This window comes from Podarcis vaucheri, assembly GCF_965113315.1.
Source record: "Podarcis vaucheri genome assembly, chromosome: 2".
NCBI classification, from domain to species: Eukaryota; Metazoa; Chordata; class Lepidosauria; order Squamata; family Lacertidae; genus Podarcis; species Podarcis vaucheri.
The window spans coordinates 117,284,656-117,308,086 of NC_138760.1; the positions used below are offsets into that span (position 1 = coordinate 117,284,656).

General features: G+C 45.0%; 1 protein-coding gene across 1 annotated transcript in view; it reads right to left on the reverse strand.

Annotated features, from left to right (window-relative positions):
* The window catches only part of FLOT1 (flotillin 1), a 29,075-nt gene extending 15,645 nt beyond the window's left edge, over positions 1 to 13,430 (reverse strand). Inside the window, exons 1-5 of the mRNA XM_082210339.1 lie at positions 13,326 to 13,430; positions 8,088 to 8,147; positions 3,983 to 4,058; positions 1,947 to 2,037; positions 684 to 827 (exon numbers count right to left, since the gene is read on the reverse strand). Of these exons, the coding sequence (XP_082066465.1) occupies positions 684 to 827; positions 1,947 to 2,037; positions 3,983 to 4,058; positions 8,088 to 8,130 (354 nt within the window). The 5' untranslated portion in view covers positions 8,131 to 8,147; positions 13,326 to 13,430. The remainder of the gene's footprint in view (positions 1 to 683; positions 828 to 1,946; positions 2,038 to 3,982; positions 4,059 to 8,087; positions 8,148 to 13,325) is intronic.
* Between the last annotated feature and the right edge of the window lie 10,001 nt (positions 13,431 to 23,431).

Genomic DNA, 23,431 nt, shown 5'->3' on the forward strand with positions numbered 1-23,431 from the left:
AATTAATTGATGTCTGGTTTTATGCATATTGTGTTGTTTTTATGATGTTAGCCACTCTGAGCCCGGTCTCGGCCGGGATACAACAACAACAACAACAACCACAACAACAATGTTGTTGTTGTTTAGTGGTTGTATGTTGTTTAGTAGTGATGTATGGAAGTGAGAGCTGCACCACAAAGAAGGCTTATCACCGAAGAATTGATGCTTTTGAATTCTGGTGCTGGAGGAGACTCTTGAGAGTCCCATGGACTGCAAGAAGATCAAACCTCTCCATTCTGAAGGAAATCAGCCCTGAGTGCTCACTGGAAGGACAGATCCTGAAGCTGAGGCTCCAATACTTTGGCCGCCTCATAAGAAGAGAAGACTCCCAGGAAAAGACCCTGATGCTGGGAAAGATGGAGGGCACAAGGAGAAGGGGACGACAGAGGACGAGATAGTTGGACAGTGTTCTAGAAGCTACCAGCATGAGTTTGACCAAACTGTGGGAGGCAGTGGAAGACAGAAGTGCCTGGCGTGCTCTGGTCCATGGGGTCACGAAGAGTTGGACACCACTAAATGACTAAACAACAACAAAAACAACACACATTTCCCAGCAGGGGGCAGCATTATGGATACCAAGTGACCGAAACTCATCCCTTCCAGCAGAGGGCAGCAAAGATTGAACATATTCTGGCAAAGCTCACCTCTACGGTCATGTGGGCCATGATGGCTCTCTGGTGCCCCTCTAGCGTTTCCAAAGCAATCTGGGCAATCTCGAGCTCCGATTTGCCCAGGAACATCTGGCAAGCAGCTGCCAGCATCTCCTTGTTCTGTCCCTGGATCTTCACCTATGTTGGGGGTGGGAGGTGGGGCGGAAAGAGAAGAAAGCTGAGGAAGAGAAAGGATTGCCCCCCCCCCAAGTTTCCTAACAACTCTCACATCCTGTTTTAGGTAATCGTCAGATTGGAGACATTTTCCCTTTAGGAGGAAGAGCCGTTTCTGGAATTTCTGCAAGCAGGGAGCTGCTGCAGCCCAGAACATCTTGCTTTTTGCTAGCCGTTAAGTTGGAGGAAATTTAATTCAGCGAACATCAGCACAAGGCTGGCGTCGTACTCTGGCATTTATTTAGATGATTATACACTGCCCACTTTCGCAAGCCACAGGCTGGTTTGCAACAAAGGCAAATGAAAAAAAACCCCAGAAAGCAACACAGTTCTTAAAATACAGACTGCAGGCCTTGGCTTTGATCTAGGGGCTTCTTTTAAAATGAGGCTGCATTTTTAATTGCATTTTAACCTGTATTTTAAATTGGTTTAAATTGGTTTTCCCCCCTATTATGTTTTTACTGTAATTTTATTGGTGTTAGCCACCCTGTGCCCAGCTCTGGCCGAGGAGGGTGGGGTATAAATAAAATTTATTATTATTATGGAAGAAGTGTGGTTTTGCAAGTATTTGGGTCCCAGGCTGTAATGCTAAACTTTGAATCCTCCCACTCCTGCCGCCAATATTCTGAGGGCCAGGGGAAGAGCCAAGGAAAATTTTGAAAAGAGGAGAAAGAAAAAGGAAATTAAACCGATCCGATCCCCTGCAGGGGGTGGGGGTGGCCAGATCTGTGGCTGGGGAAACCAAGCCAGATGGGCGGGTAGAAATAATAATAATAATTATTATTATAAGAGGAATATAAAATCGTTCCAATGGAGGAAATTGCCTTTTCCACAGAACAGGGGTGAGCAACCTGCGGCCCACGGATGAATTTCATGTGGCCCTTGGCCGACGTTCTTGCAGGGGAAATGGTGCATGTGTGTGACAGAACGAAGATAGAAGGGAGCTGTCCCGAAAAGGCGGCCCACCCACATTTTGATTCAGTCCAGGCCACTGCCAGCACATGCCCCCTTCATCTGAGCAGATGCTCCCTCAAGGAAATGCTCTAATTAAAAGGGGGGGGCAACATGCTGGGAAATGGTTACCTGGGCAATGCCGGTGACAGAGATGGGGACCCCATGTCGGGTGTATACTTTTTCACTCTTCACATTCAGGGTCAGAGTATTCAGTGAGATCCTGGGAAGGAGAAGGAGAGGGCCAATAAAGAAGAGAAAGACACATATACACCCACGTACTTCTCAGTGGTGACCTGGACTCCAGTCGAAGTTGTCCTGAGAAGCCCAAGCCAGAGGGAGTCAATGTGGCAACCTCCAAATGTTGCTAGACTACAACTCCCACAGCCCCTGTGTATTGGCCAAGCCGGCCGGGGCTTCTGGGAGTTGTAGTCTTAACCCCATCGCCCTGGCTCTCCCTGGGCCTAAGGTTGCCAGTCAGATATATATTGTTGACACCGCCAACGTGGCACAACACGCCACTTCTATTCCTTGCTCAATTCAAAGGCCTCTTTTACTGACTGTCCTTCACTTTCACAGGTTTTGTCCCCCGGTTGTATTTTTTTTAATTGGAATTTTATTTACAACATAACATGACCCCCCCACCCCCCAATACACAAATCCACCCTCATTAAACGTAAACATCACATACAATGAGCATAACATACAACAATACAAACAACCAAATAAAAGACTTCCTTTATCCTGTGGCCTCCTTATTTGCTTCTTATAAACCGTTTCCTTTATGAATAATTATTAAGATTTTTCTAATTATAACTTAAATATACACAAAGTCTCCTGCAGACATTAATCGAAACAAGTCCAGGTGTGTATTTTAGGGCACTGTTTTGTGAAGTATTCTCTGCATTTTCCCCGTGCTTTTTGAAACTCTTGTCTAGTGTGATCTCTAATTGACAGCTTTTGTCCCCTGATTATAGACACCAGGGATGGCTGGATTGATGGATTCAGTAGAAACACCTCACTACAACCCGGTGATGTGAGTTAAGATGAGAGCGAACGAGCGAGCATGCGATTCACCCAAAGTCACCAAGTGAGATTTATGGCCCAGTGGGGATTTGAACCCAGTTCTCCCAGGTCCTATTCCAGTACTCTAACCACTATGCCATCATGGATCCAAGTCAAAAGACTTCCTTGGGCTGTTCTGACTATTCTCCTGCCATTTCTTCTACGCAAACTGCATTCTTCCCAGAATCCCTTGGCTGGAGGCCCAATCCTGACTTAGATCTAAATCTTGGCTTAGCTGTAACTGAACAACACATCTCTTTACAAGCAGGAGTTTTCATTTTTCTGGTGCTCTTTTAAGCACAAGAATTCAGTGCAAAATCTAACAGGCAGTGATGTTTGGATTTGAGAATGTAATTGTTGTTGTCTAAGCAGGGTGTGTGTGGAGGAGAGCTTGTTTCTAGCCCTCAACAGAAACTCAAAAGATGCCGTTTCTAAGTGCATATTTTTGGTGAAAGAAACTACAGCGTGCCGGAGCGGAGTAAACAAAAGCCATTGTGTTGCAATATTTGGGCTATCTGGCTGGGGAGACTTTCACTCAGCCAGGTTTAGTGCATGGTAAGGGACGTGGGTGGCACTGTGGTCTAAACCACCGAGCCTCTTGGGCTTGCCAATCGGAATCCCCGCAACAGGGTGAGTTCCCGTTGCTCTGTCCCAGCTTCTGCCAACCTAGCAGTTCGAAAGCACACCAGCGCAAGTAGATAAATAGGTACTGCTGCGGTGGGAAGGTAAACGGCGTTTCTGTGTGTTCTGACTTTTGTCAGAGTGTCGCATTGTGCTAGAAGCAGTTTAGTCATGCTGGCCACATGACCCGGAAAGCTGTCTGTGGACAAACGCCGGCTCCCTCAGCCTGAAAGCGAGATGAGCGCCGCAACCTTATAGTCGCCTTAGACTGGACTTAACTGGCCAGGGGTCCTTTACCTTTTGTATCTTTTAGTGCATGGTAGTGCTTTGAATGTATGGAGCAGATGAGGCCTTACTGGTGTCCCTCAGAGAAAGGACTCAAGATTCAGGTAGGACAGGATTATGTTCACATTAGCTAGCCTTCAGCCGCCTTGCCAAAGCCCCCTCATCCCTCCCAGGGGTTCTGCCCCAGAAGAACTCACCTCTGGATCTGTTGAATACATGGCATCACAAACACGCGTCCTCCAGCTATCATGACAGGGGGACTGCGGCAGAAACCTGAGAGAAAAAGGTTGAATTGAAGCACCTTAATGCAACACACCAAAATCACTGAAGTAAAGGGGCCTACAGTGGTACCTTGGTTCTCAAACGCCTTGGTACTCAAACAGCTTGAAACCCAAACACTGCAAAACCGGGAGTAAGTGTTCCAGTTTGTGAACTTTTTTCGGAAGCCGAATGTGCTCCGTTTTGAGTGTTACGCTTCCGATTTGAGTGCCACACTTCCATTCTGAGTGTTACGCTCAGGTCTGTCTGTTTTTGCTACTTATTTTGAGTTTTTGTTTTTGAGGCTCTTTTTTCCTTTTGTTTTTGTGACTGTGTGGAACCCAGTTCAGCTACCGACTGATTGATTGTGTGACTGCAGTACTTTGATTATTGCTTTCATTTCATGGATCAATGGTCTCGTTAGATAGTAGAATTCATGTTAAATTGCTGTTTTAAGGGTTGTTTTTAAAAGTCTGGAACCGATTAATCCTTTTGCATTACTTTCTACGGAAAGCGTACCTTGGTTTGGAAGGCTATGGTTTTGGAATGGAGTTCCATAACAGACTGAGTTTGAGAACGAAGGTACCACTGCACTTCCAAAACAACAACAACCTGGCTTGTTTATGATCAGGGGCGGAGAAGAGGAGAGAGAGAGAGAGAATCATAGAACTGTAGAGCTGGAAGGGACCCCAAGGGTCATCTAGCCCAACCCCCTGAAATGCAGGAATCTCAGCTAAAGCATCCCTGACAAGGCGGCCATCCAACCTCTGCTTAGAAACCTCCAAGGAAGGAGAGTCCACAGCCTCCCGAGGGAGACAGTTTCACTGTCAAACAGCAAATGAAAATTGCAAAGGAATGGATGCACAATATGTTGTTGTTTTTTTGTATAATATTTATTCAAAGTTTAAGGTTTCAAAAAGAGAAAAGAACAATACTATATATATATATATATATATATATATGCAGGTTTTGGTGTCTTCGGGTGTCTTCCCGTGTAAGAGTCGGGGTGTCTGTGCGACGTTTCGACGAGGTCTCACTCGTCATCTTCAGGCTGGTGCTTTCGGCTTCTTGTTACTGGAACAGAAGTAACAAGAAGCCGAAAGCACCAGCCTGAAGATGACGAGTGAGACCTCGTCGAAACGTCGCACAGACACCCCGACTCTTACACGGGAAGACACCCGAAGACACCAAAACCTGCATTCCTGTACCCGTGAAAATCTACGAAAGCAAATATATATATATATATATATACACACACACACACACACACACACAACAGTAACAGAGAAAAAAGAAGAGATATAAAAATACATTCGATTAAAAATAATAATAAAAAAGAACAGATTAAACCTTTACATTACTTTCTTCCTTTACTTATTTCCTTGACCTCCTCACACCTCCCAATTTTGTATTCTAGTTCAGTTCGTTTTTTTCAGCAAATCCTTCCAACCTTATTTTCATTTAAGTAATTTAGTTTAAAATAATATAATTTAACGCCCTCTCTTTCATCACCTTCATCAACTCACTTTTACTTAATCCTTTATCTCATATCTACCAAAACTACCTAATTTTCTTTTTCCAACACCTTTCTAACCATCCTTAATTTGACAATATTTTTGAAGATATACTTTAAATTTTTTTCAATCTTCTTCCACCGACTCTTCTCCTTGGTCCCGGGTTCTGCCAGTCATCTCAGCCAATTCCATATAGTCCTGGATGCACAATATGATTCCCTGGAAAACCCTAAGCCGTGTGGTTGGAAAAATGGAAGGGGGGCAGGGGGGAAACAACCCAACCCCTGAAATGATTCTGGGGTGAATGGATGGAAGGCCAGAACTCCAGCCTCTTTTGAAATATGGTACCTTCTGTAAACAGGTTGACAGAATCACTGCCCCTGTAACAAGCTTTCCCCATAACTGGGATGAGATGCGCAAAAGGGAGAGGGCTTTTCTGGGGGGTCCTCTAGGGAACGATACTTAAGGATATAAGCAGAGCCTGTGGGATCAGGCCAAAGGCCCGTCTAGGGCATCATCCTGTTCTCAAAGCGGCTTGGGGGAAGCCGGGAAGCCAGGAACCAAGCGCAGCAGCACTTTCCTCTCCAGAGGTTTCCAGGAACAGGGGTTTGTAAATTTCTGTGGTATTCACATTGACTTTTTTGTTTAAGAGGTTTCAACACCGCCCATCACCAAGAAAGACAGCAGGGTGGACTTACAAAAGCAATATGAAAAAACGCGGCACATAACAAACAGAAGTACATTAAAATAATTCTCACAAGACTAATTTTTTTTAAGATTTAAGTTTTAAGGTTTTTTATAAGGTAAGATAAAAATAGAGCAAGGTAATGTAATGACAGAATATTACGAATTATGGAAAGGATTTGCTGTGACAATTATTAATCAAGATACAAGAGATGGGAGGAGGAGGAGGTCATGGAAAGAAGGTAATGAAAGTGGAGAATTTGAAAATGGTGGTTTTATTTTTTCTTTTTTTCTGTTTTTGTCTTTTTTCTCTGTAATTTTGTTTTTTTTCTTTGTAATTTTAAAAATTCTTTTTTCAATAAATATCATTATAAAAAAATAAAAATAAAATAATTCTCACAAGTTGCATGAATTCCGACATCATGAAAACGACTTAGCCCGTCAGCCTCTTAAAGCCCAACAAAAAAAGCTGGGCTTTTAACCTTGCATTGAATAGAATTTGAAGGTTATATCATTCTTATAGAGTGGTACCTCAGGATGAGAACGGGGCTCCGGAACGGATCCCGTTCGCATCCTGAAGCGAACGCAGTCTGTGTCTGCGCGTGACGCCATTTTGAGCGTCTGCGCATGCGCGAGTGGCGAAACCCGGAAGTAACGCGCTCCGTTACTTCCGGGTCGCCGCGGAGCGCAACCTGAAAGCGCTCATCCTGAAGCATATTCAACCCGAGGTATGACTGTATACCTTTATGAGTTTGTGGACGCCAGACCCATTCAAACCCCTGGACCCAGCAAGTGCTACAATACAGGCCAGGCTTGCTTCCTGTGTCCAGGCAATCGCCTTGGTGATGTGCCATTAAGAGAACAAAGGAAAGAGGCCCTTGGTGATGTGCCATTAAGAGAACAAAGGAAAGAGGCCTCTGTGCCAGAAGAGAAATGGGTAGAGCCCCTCCTCCAGCTCTTATGATAGTGAGAAGGACGCAGGTTGGTTGTATTGTGACCTAGAAGCAAAGTTGTAGGCTGGAACGCCAGAGAGGCAGAGTGCAATGTTTGATTTCCGGCTGAATCCAAAGCTGCAGATATGGGAGAAACAAGATGGATTTGGGGGTCTTGATGCTGTGAACCCCTCCATCATAGGCTGAGGTGGTATATATGTGTAAATAAAATATAGATCATAAAGGAACCAGAGTTTCTTCCGTGCCTCATGTCTGAAAGGAAACATGAACTCTGGAACTCCCGGAATCTCGTACTGCTCTGAGATTGGGGTGGCATGAAATAATATAATAGTGGGACCTATCACACCTATTATTACCTTTACCAGTGGGAGTATATACAGTTTAAAAGAAGAGAAAAAGAGACCTAAATGCAGACACACGCAGCCCGCTAACCTTCCTCATGCAGTATTTTGTCTTATTTAATATCCTGCCCGCATATTGACCACTTACAGGCCAGCCTACAAAACAAAAGAGTACTGAAAAGAAATCAAAATGTAATTGGAGCAGCAGAATATAGACAGATTAACTCAATTAAAAGGTTGTGAATAAATCATTTTAAAAGGCTCTTATAAGCTCAAGGAAGCCCACATAGAGCAGAAATGGGGGAGGGGGGAATCAAGTAGGGAAAAGAAATCCAAGGAGACAAGAAATTCCCAAAAAAACCTCTTCAGCGAAGATGGAGTGTCCTCATTCACCATGCAATAATGAGCATTGGAGGGAGAGGAATATATATCCTGAAAGAAGCCACAGCTGGAACACTGAAGAGGCATGTTCCATACTGCAACATTTTGTTGCAGGTCCCAGGCGGACCCACCTCTTTGGTAAGAGGGAGGAAGAGAAAGTGTAGAACTCACCTGAGACAACCATGGCCTCATTGGGGCCACAGGTGAAGAACATCCTGAAGCCTGGGGGGTCTGGAAAGGAAGAAGAAACATGGATTATTTCCATGGAGTCCCACCATTCAGCTCATAATAATAATAATAATAATAATAATAATAATTTATACTCTGCCCATCTGGCTGGGTTTCTCCAACGACCCGAGGTGGCTTCCAGCAAATATTAAAATACAATAATTCATCAAATATTAAAACCTTCCCTAAACAGGGCTGCATTCAGATTTCTTCTAAAAGTCAGAGCGTTGTTTATTTCCTTGACATCCAGTGGCAGGGCATTCCACAGGGCAGGCGCCACTACCGAGAAGGCCCTCTGCCTGGTTCCCTGTAACTTCACTTCTCACAGTGAGAGAACCACCAGAAGGCCCTCGGAGGAGGACCTCAGTGTCTGGGATGAACGATGGGGACGCTCCTTCAGGTATACCAGGCTGAGGCCATTTAGGTCAGCACCAACACTTTGAATTGTGTTCTGAAACATACTGGGAGCCAGTGTAGGTCTTTCGGGATCGGTGTTATATGGTCTTGGCAGCCACTTCCAGTTACCAGTCTAGCTGCTGCATTCTGGATTAGTTGTAGTTTCTGGGTCACCTTCAAAGGTAGCCCCACGTAGAGTGCATTGCAGTAGTCCAAGCGGGAGATAAGCAGAGCATGCACCACTCTGGCGAGACAGTCTGTGGGCAGGTAGGGTCTCAGCCTGTGTACCAGATGGAGCTGATAAACAGCTGCCCTGGACACAGAATTAACCTGCGCCTCCATGGACAGCTGTGAGTCCAAAATGAGGCCCAGGCTGCACACCTGGTCTTTCAGGACTAGGGAGTCCTCCACACCCGCCCTCCCCTGTCCCCCCAAAACAGTACTTGTCTTGTCAGCCTCAATCTCTGAGCCGCCATCCATCCTCCAACCGCATTCTGGCCTCCCAAATGTACTAGTTTGCCCACTCAGCTTAAATTAGGCCTGGAAATAAACTGAATGCCATGTTGTTCCAGGGGAGAATGAACGTGCAGTGAAGGCCAAAATGAAAGTTAAGGCGTGGCTTAACTTAAGATCAGCTTTAAAGACAGCGTTGCAAGAACCGCCAAGATGGATCAGACCAAAGGCTGGATCAGACCAAAAGTGGTTTTAAAACTTGCTGCAACAGGGACTTCATTAGATTCATTAGAGGTGTACTTGATCCTCCTTAATTCGGAAATGGCTGAATTCACTAATGGAACTCAGATTCCTAGAATACTCAACCAATGTGATCTGGGTAGACCATGGTTTGGACTGTATCGTGTGATCCCTTTCCAAGGATTTCCGAGAGCTGCAGGGCTGTCTGGTAACGGCTTTGCTTCCTTGTTGTCTAAAAACCTCCAGAACGGTTTACAGTGGTACCTCGGTTTACATACGCTTCAGGTTACAGATGCTTCAGGTTACAGAGTCCGCTAACCCAGAAATAATACCTCAGGTTAAGAACTTTGCTTCAGAATAAGAACAGAAACTGTGCTCCAGCAGCAGCAGGAGGCCCCATTAGCTAAAGTGGTGATTCAGGCTAAGAACAGTTTCAGGTTAAGAACGGACCTCCGGAACGCATTAAGTACTTAACCTGAGGTACCACTGTATTCTGTCACCCACAACCTGCAACAGTGATTGCAGTTGGGGCTTTGAACACAACACAGCAAGTTGCCCTGGGACTATATGGGGGTGGGGACATGCAAAATCTGGAGCCAACCATGTAAAAGGTGCAAAAACAAACACATCAACCAACAAACAAAAAACACTGTTAAATAAAGAGAGGCAATACGGCTGCCCTTGAGCGGCCTTGTTCCCATGTAGACCTGGAAGGAACCAGACTTGTGTAGCCGCAGGGAAGTGCTGGGGGTTTTTTTGGGGGGAAACTTTTTGGCTTCCATGGGGCAATGGTGAAGCCCAGTAGGCCTGAGACCAGCACAGCCTCATGGGTTGACTTTTGTACTCAAGCCACGTCCCAAAATCCTCTGCGCCTCACGGGCATTGCGGTGGGGCTTACGGAGGCTTCCTGACAGGTGACTCGACGTGGAAAAGGTTCATCCTTTTCAGGCAGGAAGCCTGAAAAACCAAGACTTCTATGGGCACCTGTAGAATGGGCACATCTTGAAAAAAGCTGCAAGCAGATACAGCCGGAGACTTGGGAGTGGGGGGATATATGCAAGGAGAAGTCGGGTTTGCTTGTTGAGGAAGCCCATCTGATCATGCCATTTGGGGGAGGGTCTCTGGGCAGGCAGAGGCTTTGTACAACATACGTCTAAAGCACACACACACAGCCTGCCAAAAAAACTAATAATAATCCTGGGAATTGTAGTTTGCTAAGGGTGCTGGGAATTGTAGCTCTCTGAGGGGCAAACAACAGCCCATGGGATTCTTTAGGTGAGTGCAAGGGAGGTGTGCATTAAATGTATGGAGTAGGCAGCCAGGTTACTCTGGCCCCAAGCTGTTCTTATTGCATTTACAGTGGTACCTTGGGTTACAGACGATTCAGGTTACTGACGCTTCAGGTTACAGACTCCACTAACCCAGAAGTAGTACCTCAGGTTAAGAACTTTGCTTCAGGATGAGAACAGAAATTGCACGGCGGCAGCGGGAGGCCCCATTAGCTAAAGTGGTACCTCAGGTTAAGAAAAGTTTCAGGTTAAGAACGGACCTCCGGAATGAATTAAGTTCTTAACCTGAGGTACCACTGTATATTCCTTTTTTTTTAAATGCATTTTTATTGAAGTTATACACAAAAAACAGACATATATGAAAATACAGAGAAAAAATTACAAAAAAAGAAAAACCACACATCCGAAAAAAGAAAAACACACAATCTGAACTTCCCTCCGTCCTTTTGATAAGTATCAAATATCTCCTTCCATTACGTATTTGATTTTCAATCTATAGTCTTAAATTCACTCGCTGGTCGTATTGTTCTAACCCCGTCAATTCACTTTAAGCATTTATTCCAATATATTTCCAAAATTTACTCCAATTTTTCAGAAATTTCTGTTCATCCTGGTCTCTTATTTTACCTGTTAGTTTGTCAAGCTCAGCATAGTTTACCATTCTAATCTGCCAGTCCTTTATGTTGGGGATGGTTTCCACTTTCCAATATTGTGCCAACATAATTCTCGCTGCTGTGGTGGCGTAGAGGAATATCGTCCTATCTTCCTTTTTAATTTCTTTATCCATCATTCCCAACAGGAAGGCTTCAGGCCTCTTGGGAAAGGTATACTTAAATATTTTTTTAAGTTCATTATAAATTAATTCCCAAAAGCCTTTCACCTTTTTACATGTCCACCATAAATGATATAGGTCACCCTCCACCTCGCCACATTTCCAGCATCTCTTATCCTTTAATCTATACATTTTGGCCAATTTCACAGGGGTGTGGTACCATCTATATAGCATCTTCCAGATATTTTCTCTCAATGCCATACATGCTGTGAACTTTATGTTACAATTCCAAACTTCTATCCACCTTTCAAAATCAATATTATAACCAAAGTCAATTGCCCATTTAATCATTGCCTCCTTCACCTCCTCATCTTTTGTGTACCACTCTAGTAATATATCATAAATTCTGGACAGGGTTTTATTATTGCCTTCTATTACTTCTATATTAAATTTTGATTTTTTATCATCAAAACCCGCCTTCCTCTTATCCTCTTTTAACAAATCATTCACCTGGTGGTATTGCAGCCAACCAGTGAATAAATTTTTTATTTCTTCATAAGGTCTTAGTTTGGGCCCTTGGTCAGTTTTTCTTAACATTTCTTCATAGGTGGCGTTTATCTCCTCCATATTTATTTTCTTAATCGTTAAGGCCTCTATTGGTGAAATCCACCATGGGACCACTGTATATTCCATGTGTTCTCCAAAGAGCTCGCTCAAGATGGTGTACACACTCCCTGCTTTATCCCCACAACAACCCTGCAAAGTAGGTTGGGCAGGCAGAGGGTGACTGGCTCCCAGTCAACCAGTGGGCTGAGTGGGGCCTTGAACCCTGGTCTGCCAGGTCCTAGTCTAGGGCTCTAACTACACTGCAAAGGATCCTGTATACCTGAAGGAGCGTCTCCACCCCCATCGTTCTGCCCGGACACTGAGGTCCAGCACCGAGGGCCTTCTGGCGGTTCCCTCACTGCGAGAAGTGAGGTTACAGGGAACCAGGCAGAGGGCCTTCTCGGTGGTGGCGCCTGCCCTGTGGAACGCCCTCCCAGCAGATGTCAAGGCAATAAACAACTATTTTACTTTTAAAAGACAACTGAAGGCAGCCCTGTTTAGGGACGTTTTTAATGTCTGATGCTGTATTGTTTTTGATATTCAGTTGGAAGCCGCCCAGAGTGGCTGGGGAAACCCAGCCAGATGGGCAGGGTATAAATAATAAATTATTATATTATTATTATGGCTGCTATGGGGAACCTGACACTGCTGGGACTGCCTGCATGGGTCATGGGGTCACCTGCCCTGTAGAGCTTTGAAAGGAATCACAGAATTTTAGGATGGCAGAGGTGGAAGGGACCCCCGGGGTCATCTATCCCAACCCCCTTGCAATGCAAGTATATGCGCGGGAAGCACCAGCACCTTGAATTGTGCTGAACTGGATCGGACAGTGGAATCAGCACAGCTTTCCTTTGATCCCGTTTCCGGGCAGCCCCACCTACACAACGCATTACTACAGGAGAACCACACACACAAACCCATACAAACAAAGGCACACTCAGCAGCCTTTGACAGCTTCTCAATTCATGCTCCATACAAGGATCCCAGAATTTCCCCGCTTCCCAAAAAACAGACCACACTTTTTCAGTAAATGCTTCCAAAGGTCGCCTCGGGCTGCGCATTCGCTCCGGGCGCGGCTGCGTTATTTATTTCCCTTGAAAAGGTGTAATTATTCGGATTGCTGCTGCCCATTGCGCCGGGGCGCTTTTGAAGCTTTCCTAAAGCGCGATGAGGACTAGCGGGTTGAGGCGAGATGTGCAGGACGGGGGTGGGGTGGGGAGGCCAGCAGGAGGTGGTCTCCAAAGAAAACAACAACAACAACAAGGCCAGCAGGGCCAGGGCCGTTTAAATAGATATATATGCATGCTTTAAAAAGAGAATAAGAGATTGCAAAGGGCGCATGCGAGATCCCAGTGCACGAGGGAGCGCGTGGGATCTTGCCAGCCACGCACCCGCTTTGCAAATCGGCGCCCCCTTCTCACTCACCCGCTCGCCCGCTGCAGCTGAATCCCCGCTTGTTTCTTCCTGCCTCCGCCAGGCACACCCTTCCTGGCTCTCTGACACCACCACTTTCCCATCAGCCCGCAGTCTGCTGTTTTCTCTCTCCCCACCCCCCCGCTTCGCCGGCAGGATCGCACGGAAGAACAAAGAGGATTTGCAGCCACCTGCTGGCTGCTGCCTCGCAGTTGCAGGCGCTGCTGAGAGAGAAGAGACCACAGGGCAGGGAAAGGTCTTTGCTTTGGAGTGGGTTTTTTTTTGGGGGGGGGGGGAGGCTTCTGTTCAGTTTGATTGGAACCATGCGCTCTAACCAACTGAGCCATTAAGGTTTGGTCACTTAAAAAAAAAGAGGGTGCAACTTAAAAGCTGCACGGCAGGCAGAAAACCAACAGGTACAGCTTTGTTTAAAACTGGGACGTACTCTCTGCTGCACAACAGGCGGGAAACCAAACAGGTCAAGCTCTGCTTTAAAATTGAGACAGATGGGCTCTGTGCCTTGATGGTTGCACTACAGGCAGGTAAATAGCAGGTACAGCTTTGTTTAAAACTGGGACAGACTCTCAGCTGCACAACAGGCGTGGATAATAATAATAATAATAATAATAATAATAATAATAATAATTTATTTATACCCCACCCATCTGGCTGGGTTTCCCCAGCCACTCTGGGCTACTTCCAACAGAATATTAAAATACAATAACCTGTTAAACATTAAAAGCTTCCCTAAACAGGGCTGCCTTCAGATGTCTTTTCTAAAAGTCTGGTCGTTGTTGTTCTCTTTGACATCTGGTGGGAGGGCGTTTCACAGGGCGGGTGCCACTACCGAGAAGGCCCTCTGCCTGGTTCCCTGTAACTTGGCTTCTCGCAGTGAGGGAACCTCCAGAAGGCCCTCGGCGCTGGACCTCAGTGTCCTGGCAGAACGATGGGGCTGGAGACGCTCCTTCAGGTATACTGGACCGAGGCCGTTTAGGGCTTTAAAGGTCAGCACCAACACTTTGAATTGTGCTCGGAAACGTACTGAGAGCCAATGCAGGTCTCTCAGGACCGGTGTTATGTGGTCTCGGCCACTCCCAGACACCAGTCTAGCTGCCACATTCTGGATTAATTGCAGTTTCCGGGTCACCTTTAAAGGTAGCCCCGTGTAGAGTGCATTGCAGTAATCCAAGCGGGAGATAACCAGAGCAAGCACCACTCTGGCAAGACAGTCTGCAGGCAGGTAGGGTCTCAGCCTGCGTACCAGATGGAGCTGATAAACAGCTGCCCTGGACACAGAAAACAAACAGGTCAAGCTTTGCTTTAATATTAGGACAGATGGGCTCGGTGCCTTTAATGGTTGTGCTACAGGCAGGTAAACAGCAGGTTGAGCTTTGTTTTTGCAGTACTGAGCTCCATATTACCATTTTTTAACATGCCCAGCTTACTAGAAAATGAATACATTTTCTAAATAAGATTATGATGTGACTGCAAGATTAAAAATTAAGGGCATTTTCATGTTGTGTGTGTGTTATATGACCGCCAATCAGCTCTACGGTTTGTCTGTTCCCCATTTAAGCACGTTCAATGCACACATGCACACACACTCATAGTCCCGAACCCACAAGTGGCATGAATGAATGAATGAATCTTTATTTGCATCAGCCATCGGCCATAGCAACAAAACAGCAATGCAATATACAAAGAACAGAAATAAAAAGTTGATTATATAAAACACACTTTAGGGTCCTGAATCAGAGGTATAATAATAATAATAATAATAATAATAATAATAATAATATTTTTTTATACCCCGCCCTTCCTGGTTCAAAAACCAGGCTCAAGGTGGCTAACAACAAATTTAAAACACTTTAAAACAATTATAAAAGCAGCATGAAATACAGTATAAAAACATGAATAACAATAAAATTAAAAATTAAAAAGTCAATTAGATAATCCCCAGGGCTACCTGGCTGAATTGGTCCTACTTGGGCCAGCGAGGAGGCCAGGGGAGAATTAGCTGTGGGGTTTCAGAGCAGGTGATCTTCATAAAAGGGGAGGGGGAAGGAAGAGAAGGGAAATAAAAGATCAAATTAAGGGCCAGGCGGAATAGCTCTGTCTTACAGGCCCAGCAGAAGGAACTTAAATCCTGAAGGGCCCTGGTCTCATGGGACAGAGCATTCCACCAGGTCGGAGCCATCACTGAAAAGGCCCTGGCCCTGGTGGAGGATAGTCTGACTTCCTTAGGGCCCCGGACCTCTAAACTATGATTATTCATGGACCTTAAGGTCCTCTGGGTATACCAGGAGAGGCGGTCCTGTAGATACGAGGGCCCTAAGCCACAAAGGGCTTTAAAGGTCAAAACCAGCACCTTAAACCTGACCCGATACTCCACCGGGAGCCAGTGCAAATAGTGGACCTTATTCTGATTGCCCCAGCTAAAAAACCTTGCAACCTTTGCTGGCACCCGCTCCTCTTGATCTGTCAGGAGAAAAGACACAGTGGTTGGGCAACCCGGAATGGACAATAAGAGAGGGGTGATAATCTCAGTCCTCAAGTCTTTATAAAGAGTGCAAGCCAGAGGGCATGCGCCACTGATTCGGGACCGCCATCTCCACAGGGACATAAGCGTTTTTCGTGTGGAATCTGTAGGAATCGTCCCTCAAGTACAGCCGAGGGCAAGACATTCAGTCTTGCAAGGGTAGAAGCAACAGGTGGCATGAAAAGAAGAAGAGTTTGGATTTGATATCCCGCTTTATCACTACCCGAAGGAGTCTCAAAGCGGCTAACATTCTCCTTTCCCTTCCTCCCCCACAACAAACACTCTGTGAGGTGAGTGGGGCTGAGAGACTTCAGAGAAGTGTGACTGGCCCAAGGTCACCCAGCAGCTGCATGCGGAGGAGCGAGGAAGTGAACCCGGTTCCCCAGATTACGAGACTACCGCTCTTAACCACTACACCACACTGGCCCTAAAAGAGCACAAAAACAGCAAAAGTGGTGCAAAAACAGCATTTTGCAATCCCAGGAACAAGAAAGTCATGGGGATGCCCACAGATGAGTGCAAGATGCAGAATATTTTACCACATGCTGAATGGTGAAAGTTCCTGAACTATTTGCATAGGAACTCAATAACAATTGATGAGAGTCAAGCAGCTAAGCTGCAGCAACTAGCTTAGACCTCCTGACACAATGAGCTTCTCTGGTAGACTGGAGGGGGAACAAAAGCTTGATTACCTAGTTCCTCCCAAGGTGGGGTAAGCCTGGCAGGACAGCTTGCTCTATGGCTTTAACCCCTTCATGGATTAATTAGACTTAATCATGTTGGTTATATGAAGCTGGGTACCAGACATTTCCTGGGAATGCTGATACCATCACATGCTCTTATCATCACATATAGACTAACCTCACCATGCTCACCTGCAAACATTACTTTTCTTTAGTTTCAGAGCTGTATCCTAGTGATCCATTTTTCCTCTCTTTTTTAAAAAAATAATTTTTAATTGTAATTTTTAATTGTAAGTAACGAACCATACCCAAAAAAAGCTGTACAGAAAAGAAAGAAAAACAGTAGCTGATGGTTGCAGTTTTGGACTTTCTGAGAAAGGCAATCAAATGAAAACGTCTCTCCATAAGATTCCATGAGTTGATGGAAGGTGAAAACCACATTTGATTGCTTTAACAAAGTCAGTAAAAGGATACTGGTCTTTTCAAACTCTACAATTCTATGATTTTATGTCGTATAGAAGGGGTGAGCTTTCTGATCGTTATTCCTTTTGTGAAATGGTTCATTTGTCCATAATTTTCCCATACTTGCGAAAACCGAACTTCAAAACAATTTGCATTTAAAGTTTTCCTTTCCTTTTCCATTTCCTTTCTTTCTTGCAATCACTCATCTAGCTGCGGTTAAAAAATGGAGGAAGAGGCCTTTATGGGTTGTGTTCTTCATCTGAGTAGGAAAAGAAGATAGTAGGGATAATTTTGGGTCTGGTTGTAGCAATTGTACCATCATTCGGTTATTTGAAAAACTTTTCCCCCAAAGGGAATAATCTGTGGGCAAAACCACCACATGTGTACCAGAGAGCCACATAAATTGCATCCCTGTCAGCAAAGGTTGGATGTGCTTTGATTAATTCTATATCTTCTTCTCCTTCTTCTCCTCCTCCTCCTCCTCCTCCTCCTTCTTCTTCTTCTTCTTCTTCTTCTTCTTCTTCGCCGAGTAAGATTGTCTTCCATAAATACGGTTTTAACAATGAGTCCCTAAGTGACTGTGGAAGCCAATTCTGGATCCACACGTCCTTCCACAGTGGGGACACTGGTTTCCGGGCGGAAGTTGATCACGGTGTGGATTTGCCAAGCGTGCCTTCCTCTTAGCACGTTTCTCCCTTGTGTCCTGAGTTCGAGTGTCTTCAAAGCCCATGACACCTTTAGTAAAGGCTGTTCTCCAACCGGAGCGCTCACAGGCCAGTGTTTCCCAGTTGTCAGTGTTTATACTGCATTTCTTAAGATTTACCTTGAGACAGTCTTTGAACCTCTTTTGTTGACCACCAGCATTACGCTTTCCACTTTTAAGTTTGGAATAGAGCAGTTGCTTTGGAGGATCAGGCATCCGCACAACATGACCAGTCCAACGAAGTTGATGTTGAAGAATCATTGCTTCAACACTGGTGTTGAATTCTATATCGTCACCAGTGTTGAATTCTATATAGTCCTGCTGGGCACACATGTACCAGTGATCTTTTAAAGCATTTTCTCGAATTCTAATTGAGATAGATCCAAACAGTAGTTTGCTCCAGATTTGATCCCAGAGTTGTTCCAGTCCATTTTTCCTCCGAACTCTTCAGACCAAGAGATAACCAGCTCTTTGCCTCTGATCTACATTCTATCCATCTTTTGGTGGCCATTGGGACTGGCAGGATGGAAGACAGCAAAGCCAACAGTAGGTGGCGCCAGAGCCATTGACAGGCAGAGCCATCTCATTTTTGTCTGCCCATCCCGCTCCCTGCTAAGTTCTGCAAGGGGAAAACTGAGGCCAAGGAGGAGGAGGCTGGATAGGCAGGCAGGCAGGCAGGCAGGCAGGCACGCACACACACACACACACACACACACACACAGCACCAGCTGAGGGTAGGCAGGACAGCATCCACTGCCCTATTTGAAGTGCAAATAAATGTTAATTTTTTAAAATATCTTCGTTACACTTGATGGGCGTTTGGTGGAGGGCAAGGCGAACCATGGGGCAGGGTCCAGGATGCTCAGATTACTGCCACCAGACCTCCCCTTTCATGATGTAACCATGATGTATGAGTAATGTAGTTTGGGGGTGGCGGCGCTGTGGGTTAAACCACTGAGCCTACGGCTTGCCGATCAGAGGGTCGGCGGTTCGAATCCCTGCGACGGGGTGAGCTCCCATTGTTCGGTCCCTGCTCCTGCCAACCTAGCAGTTCGAAAGCACGTCAAAGTGCAAGTAGATAAATAGGTACCGCTCCAGCGGGAAGGTAAACGGCGTTTCCGTGCACTGCTCTGGTTCGCCAGAAGCGGCTTGGTCATGCTGCCACATGACCCAGAAGCTGTACGCTGGCTCCCTCGGCCAATTAAGCGAGATTAGTGCCACAACCCCAGAGTCGGTCACGACTGGACCTAATAGTCAGGGGTTCCTTTACCTTTAACATGGGGATTAGCAGCTAATAAAAGTTGGGGGGGGGGCTCTTTTGTTTGGGGCTTCCATCTTGCTCCATCTTGCAGTGAGTTGGAGTCCTGTCGCGACAGTTTCAATAAAGACCAAGCCTACTGGCTGCTGTTTTCTCCAATTTTCCTGGTTGGTGCCCTTGCTTTTTTGTCCAAGGGAGCCCTCGGATTTCTCCGTTAACAGTACTTAACCCGAGGTACCACTGTATTGTGATTTTTGGCAGGGTTGGGAGGAAGGATTGACTCTGACTTCCTGCTGATTGTACGTTTGGTGGCAACCCTGGGTTTCCCCCGGGACAATGCTATCTCAGGATGTGGCCGGAAGGCGTGCAGTACAGCAGCTGGGCTGAAGATGAGCAAAGCCTGAGGTTAGTGAATGCCTGGGTGGGGGACCGCTTGGGGATCTGAGCCGTGGAAGGAAGAGGAAATGAAATAATCGAAATAAAGCAATATATTTCAAACAGTCTTAATAAGTCCCCAAGGACAGGCATTTTGGTGCATATATTAAATACACTGTGTGATGAATTTCAAGGTTTTTGCCGGATAAGCCCATTTTTAAATCTACGCCGTGGTTGAAATGAGAGCTATCCACTGAAATCAAGAGAGAAATGCAGGATATATTCTGATGCTGTGCGACAACATCTCCCTGGCCCCCTGCTCCAACAAAAAGTATCAGCAAAGAGAAAAAGTGCTAAAGGCTCAGAAAAAGCTCAATATGGAGGCCAAATGGCCGAAATATTGGGAAATTTTGGAACAAGAAGGAGGCAAATTGAAACTGCAGAGTTTTGAGAAATTAAAAGATAAAGTGCGAGACTGGCTTCATTATTATCAGATAATGGAGGCATATAATTTGGATAAGAAAATTGGCTTCCAGGTGGAAAAATCAAAATTAGAAACAGAACTGTTAGAACCTAAAATTTAGATTTTGTCAAAGATGTATAACTTGCTGTTGAAATGGAATACTCAGGATGAAACAGTGAAATCAGCTATGATTAAATGGGCACAAGACGTTGGACATAACATTATGTTTGCTGACTGGGAACAGTTGTGGACCACAGGTATGAAATTTATGGCATGTAATGCCTTAAGAGAGCATATTATGAAAATGATATACAGGTGGTACATGACACCAGTCAAGCTTGCAAAAATCTATCACTTGCCCGATAATAAATGTTGGAAATGTAAAGAAACTGAAGGTACATTCTTTCACCTTTGGTGGACGTGCCCAAGGATTAAGGCTTTCTGGGAGATGATATATAATGAAATGAAAAAGGTATTTAAATATACCTTCTTGAAGAAACCAGAGGCCTTTCTCCTGGGCATGGTTGACCAATTGGTGCCAAAGAAGGAAAGAACTTTTTTTATGTATGCTACAACAGCAGCAAGAATACTTATCGCAAAGTATTGGAAGACACAAGATCTACCCACCCTGGAAGAATGGCAGATGAAGGTGATGGACTATATGGAACTGGCAGAAATGACTGGCAGAATCTGAGACCAGGGAGAAGAGTTGGTGGAAGAAGATTGGAAAAAGTTTAAAGACTATTTACAGAAATATTGTAAAATTAATGAATGTTAGAATGATGTTGGATAGAAACTAAGTGGTCTATAGCTGTAATGTTATAAGGGAATACGAGAAAATGGAAGATTAATAGGTAAAAATCCAATGTTACAATATTTTAAGATTGAAGACCAGGATAAATAAAGAGGGGAGGGATTTGCTGAACTAACTATCTGAACAGGAATAGAGAAAAGGGAGGCGTGAGGAGGTCCGGGAAATAAGCAAATGAAAGATAAGTCACTGAAAGAGCGAATTGTTTTCAACTATTTTTATTTTGTATTTTTCTTTTTTCTTTTTTAATTTTGTAATATTCTGAAAATTTCAATAAATATCTTTTTTTAAAAAAGAGAAAAAGTGCTATATTTTAAATCTTGGAACATTTTGCAATTAATGTATTTTTAAACAGTTCGTAAACGTTTTAAGAAAACGGCCCTGGGAACGCAAATTCCAGTGCTGTTCTTCCCATGTTTAGGAATAATCGCAACCTGCCTTCTGCCAGTGCAAACTCTTTGGCTATCAAACCCAGTGCTGTCGATTCTGACGGAGTGGATTAACCATCAATCCCTTTCCCCAGGGAACTCTGGGAATTGTAAGTCTGTGAGGGGGAAGAGGAGAACTCGAACAACTCTCAGCACCCTTAACAAACAACAACTCCCAGGATCCTTTGGGGGAAGCCGCGACTGCTTAAAGCGGTATTGCCACACTTCAAAGGCATTGTGTGAATGCAGCCCTAGATGGCTTTTAAAGGTGACTGGACAAATCCAATCTCTTGGAGATGGCGTCTCTCTAAATACGAGTTCCTGAGTCTCACAACTGGGCAGAGGATTGTGTTGTCCTCAGGTTTCGCTTGTGGGCTTCTCAGAGGCACGAAGCTGCATTAGATGTTCATTAGCCCTGATCCAGCAGGACTCTTCGAAACTCTGGGAATACAGTGGTACCTCAGCTTAAGTACTTGATTCGTTCCGGAGTTCCGTACTTAACCTGAAACTGTTCTTAACCTGAAGCACCACTTTAGCTAATGGGGCCTCCCGCTGCCGCTGCACCGCCGGAGCACGATTTCTGTTCTCATCCTGAAGCAAAGTCATTAACCGGAAGCACTATTTCTGGGTTAGCGGAGTCTGTAACCTGAAGCGTATGTAACCTGAAGCGTATGTAACCCGAGGTACCACTGTAGTTTAAAAGTAGGTTACAGCAGGCTCGTGTGGCGGCAGGAGATTAGTTAAAGAGTGTGTGTGTGTGTGTGTGTGTGTGTGCCCATTAAGGAAGGAAGTGGCATGTTGTTGCTCAAACTCTAAACTTCCTTGATGTGGAAAACATTAGTATACACTCAAAACCCTGCCAACAGAAAGAGAATATTGGCACGTAAGGAAGGCAGAATAGCAGGCGACCACATCCGCCTGCTCCTGACCGCAGAGCATGCATGTGATCGGAGGAAGCAGATCGTAAAAGGCAAGATTTCTGTCTCGGGTTGCTTACAAACTCTGTTTATTCTGTATCCAGGGTCCTCCCATTACTGTTTTGGTAAAGTGGCGTTATCTGCAATCCACATCTACCTTGCATCTTGTCTTATCCTTTCTTATGAAATACTACATTTCGATCATAGCTGTCAACTTTACCCTTTTCTTGCAAGGAATCCTATCCAGAATAAGGGATTTCCCCTTTAAAAAAGGGAAACGTTGACAGCTATGATTTCGATGCTTCCCCCCCTCCAACTCACCCCCCAGCTACAATCCCAAAAAACCACCTAACAACCTGACTGCTTGCATTTGCAGACTGTAATGTTACACAGCTTCGTTCAACTTGCAGGCACAGTAGGCTTTTCCAGATTTCTTACCAATATTGCAAATGTTAAATAAAAAACAATAGCGCCTAATAAGAGTCAAGTAGAATGGACAACCCCAGTACATTACATATCACGTCCATGCTGGGAGGCAACATATGTATTACAAGAAAGAAGATTCCACCTAAACATTAGGAAGAATTTCCTGACAGTAAGAGCTGTTCGACAGTGGAATTTGCTGCCAAGGAGTGTGGTGGAGTCTCCTACTTTGGAGGTCTTTAAGCAGAGGCTTGACAACCATATGTCAGGAGTGCTCTGAAGGTGTTTCCTGCTTGGCAGGGGATTGGATTTGATGGCCCTTGTGGTCTATTCCAACTCTATGATTCTATGATACTCATGGGTAGGCAAACTAAGGACTGGGGGCCGCATCCAGCCCAATCACCTTCTAAATCCAGCCTGCAGATGGTCCGGGCATCAGCGTGTTTTTATATGAGTAGAATGTGTGCTTTTATTTAAAATGCATCTCTGGGTTATTTGTGGGTGTTACGGAAAAATCTGGGTGCGGGGTTACTCTGCCACCCAGCTCATCGGACTAAGTCCGTGGGTCCCTGCGGAAGAAAATGAGCTCAGCCGGACACAGGAGCAAACTGCAGAAGGTCCAAGTTTATTGCGCAACAGGTTCAAGGCGAGATTGAACAGCGAGAAAGGGGTGGCATGAACTTTTGAGATTTCCCTCCATGTCCCAGAATACAGTGCATGAAACGTCACGAATACATTATGGGAAGGTTGGGTTTCACAAGTTACATCATGAATATACTTTACACGTCATGAATACATTATGAAAAGGTGGGATTACATTAATTAGCATTTTCGGATGAGGGAGGGGGGATATGCGGAGCGGGAAATATACATAGATACACATTTATTGAGTACCGGTGGTGGCAAGACAATGGGCCAGGAATATACATCGTCTGTCACCTAGTATTGCCCGAAGGAAGGATTTGCAAAACTATCTGACAGGATTAAGAAGTTCCTGCGTACGTGACCTGCCGCTTTGGGGATTATGGAAGTAGGGACAGCATCATGGAGTCCAAG